Source organism: Malurus melanocephalus, unplaced genomic scaffold, assembly GCF_030028575.1.
Source record: "Malurus melanocephalus ecotype Western Australia unplaced genomic scaffold, MMel_1.1 scaffold_1494, whole genome shotgun sequence".
Lineage (NCBI taxonomy): Eukaryota > Metazoa > Chordata > Aves > Passeriformes > Maluridae > Malurus > Malurus melanocephalus.
In genome coordinates, this window is record NW_026624726.1 from 28,394 (window position 1) to 30,017 (window position 1,624).

At 38.2% G+C, this 1,624-nt stretch overlaps 1 protein-coding gene across 1 annotated transcript; it reads right to left on the minus strand.

Annotated features, from left to right (window-relative positions):
• Positions 1 to 113: 113 nt before the first annotated feature.
• PTGES3 (prostaglandin E synthase 3) lies at positions 114 to 1,619 on the minus strand (the record flags this gene model as incomplete). Its single annotated transcript, XM_057388019.1, has 5 exons — positions 114 to 195; positions 463 to 525; positions 722 to 811; positions 970 to 1,068; positions 1,524 to 1,619. Coding segments are annotated over 5 exons (408 nt in total), but the record flags the coding sequence as incomplete, so codon positions are not given.
• Positions 1,620 to 1,624: the final 5 nt, after the last annotated feature.

Consider the following 1,624-nt stretch of genomic DNA (forward strand, 5'->3'; position numbering starts at 1 on the left):
TTCCAAAGGGAAATTTGTGCCAGAGCCACCCCAAAAATCCCAAAGCCAAAGCCTCCCTGGGAAGRTCAAATTGGTATTTGGGGATTTCATGGAGAGGCTTTCCCAGATTAGGTTTGAACATCTGGCTCGGAGCCTTCAGGAGGTGTGAGAGTTAAAAAACAACAACTTACTTTCATCATCACTGTCTGGTGAGTCCTGGAAAAAAAAATAAACAATTTTTAAGTGGAGCAGACGGTGCTGGAAGGACTTTTCCTCTGCTGTTCCCAAATTTGGATCCACTCTCAAGGGATTTTGAGGAATTTGAGGTTCCAGAATTGAGTTTGGCCTCATTGCTGAGCCCAAAATGACCCCCAGAGACACTTCAGTGTCCCCACCAGCTGACATCAAATAAAATTTGGGGCAATTTGAGYCTTTTTCAGGATTCCTGAACCATTTCTATGTTTATTCCACCCATGTACTCACATCATCTGCCCCATCTACTTCTGGCAAATCTACGTCGTCGTCTCCTCCCATGTTGTTCATCATCTGTTCAAGACACAAAAAAACCACATTTTCAACTCAAAATTTAACTCAAAACCAGCCTGAAATTGTTATAAACCACCAGCACCTCTTGCTTTAACAAAATAATTTCCCCCATGCAAGAATTATAAGGCGATGGTGAAAAAAAAAAATGGATTTATTGCCTGGAAATCCTCAAATTCCAGGATTTTGTTGTTCCTACCTCGGAAAAACGGTCAAAATTGGACATATCTTCATCTGAATCATCTTCCCARTCTTTCCAGTTGTTGAAATCCACGCTGAGCCAGTTGAGCTGTGGCAACACAAGGAGTTATTTAAGGATAATGAATTATTTAAGGACAGGGAAGTAATGAGTTGATCAGGAGCAGGAAAAATGACCCAAAAATTTAAAAATGACCCAAATCTTCACTAAATTAAAATCCAGAAGAGGCAGGAGGTGCCCAAACCCACCTTTGCCCTCTCTTTTGTTAACCTTGGCCATGCCTGACCAGACTCTCCTTTTCGTAAACAACACAAGATGGATCTGTCTGTTCTTTTATGCTTTGATTCCTGAAAAAAAAAAGACAAAATAGCTGTTAATGCCATCAGAATGACCTTCAGCAGGAACTGCTGACATCCCTCCTTTGTCTCATCCTCTCTCCTTATTCCTTATCCCAGAAAAAAAAACACCCAGATCTGAATTTAAGATTTTTTTGTTTTAAAAAATCATTTTCCCCAAATCTTTAGGGAGCAGCCTAAAGAGCAGATGGTATTTTTTTTTTTATATTATTTTAATTTAATTTTTTTTTTATTTCACCCCAATATCCCACCAAAATCTCTTTTTCAACCATTTTTAGGATCATAGAATGGTTTAGGTTGGAATGGAATTAAAATCCATCCAATTCCATCCAATTCCATTATCCCAAGCTGGCCTTGAACACTTTTTGGGATGGAATATCCCAAATTTCCATAATTTTTCTGGACTCCAGCACTGAGAAAACAGGAAGGGTTAGGAAAATACTCACATTTGGATCGATATTATTAAAAAGATCAATTTCGTTTAAATGTTTAAAGTTATCACTTCCTCCAAGACAACTGCAAGAGAAAAAAGAAATTTTGATGTTTA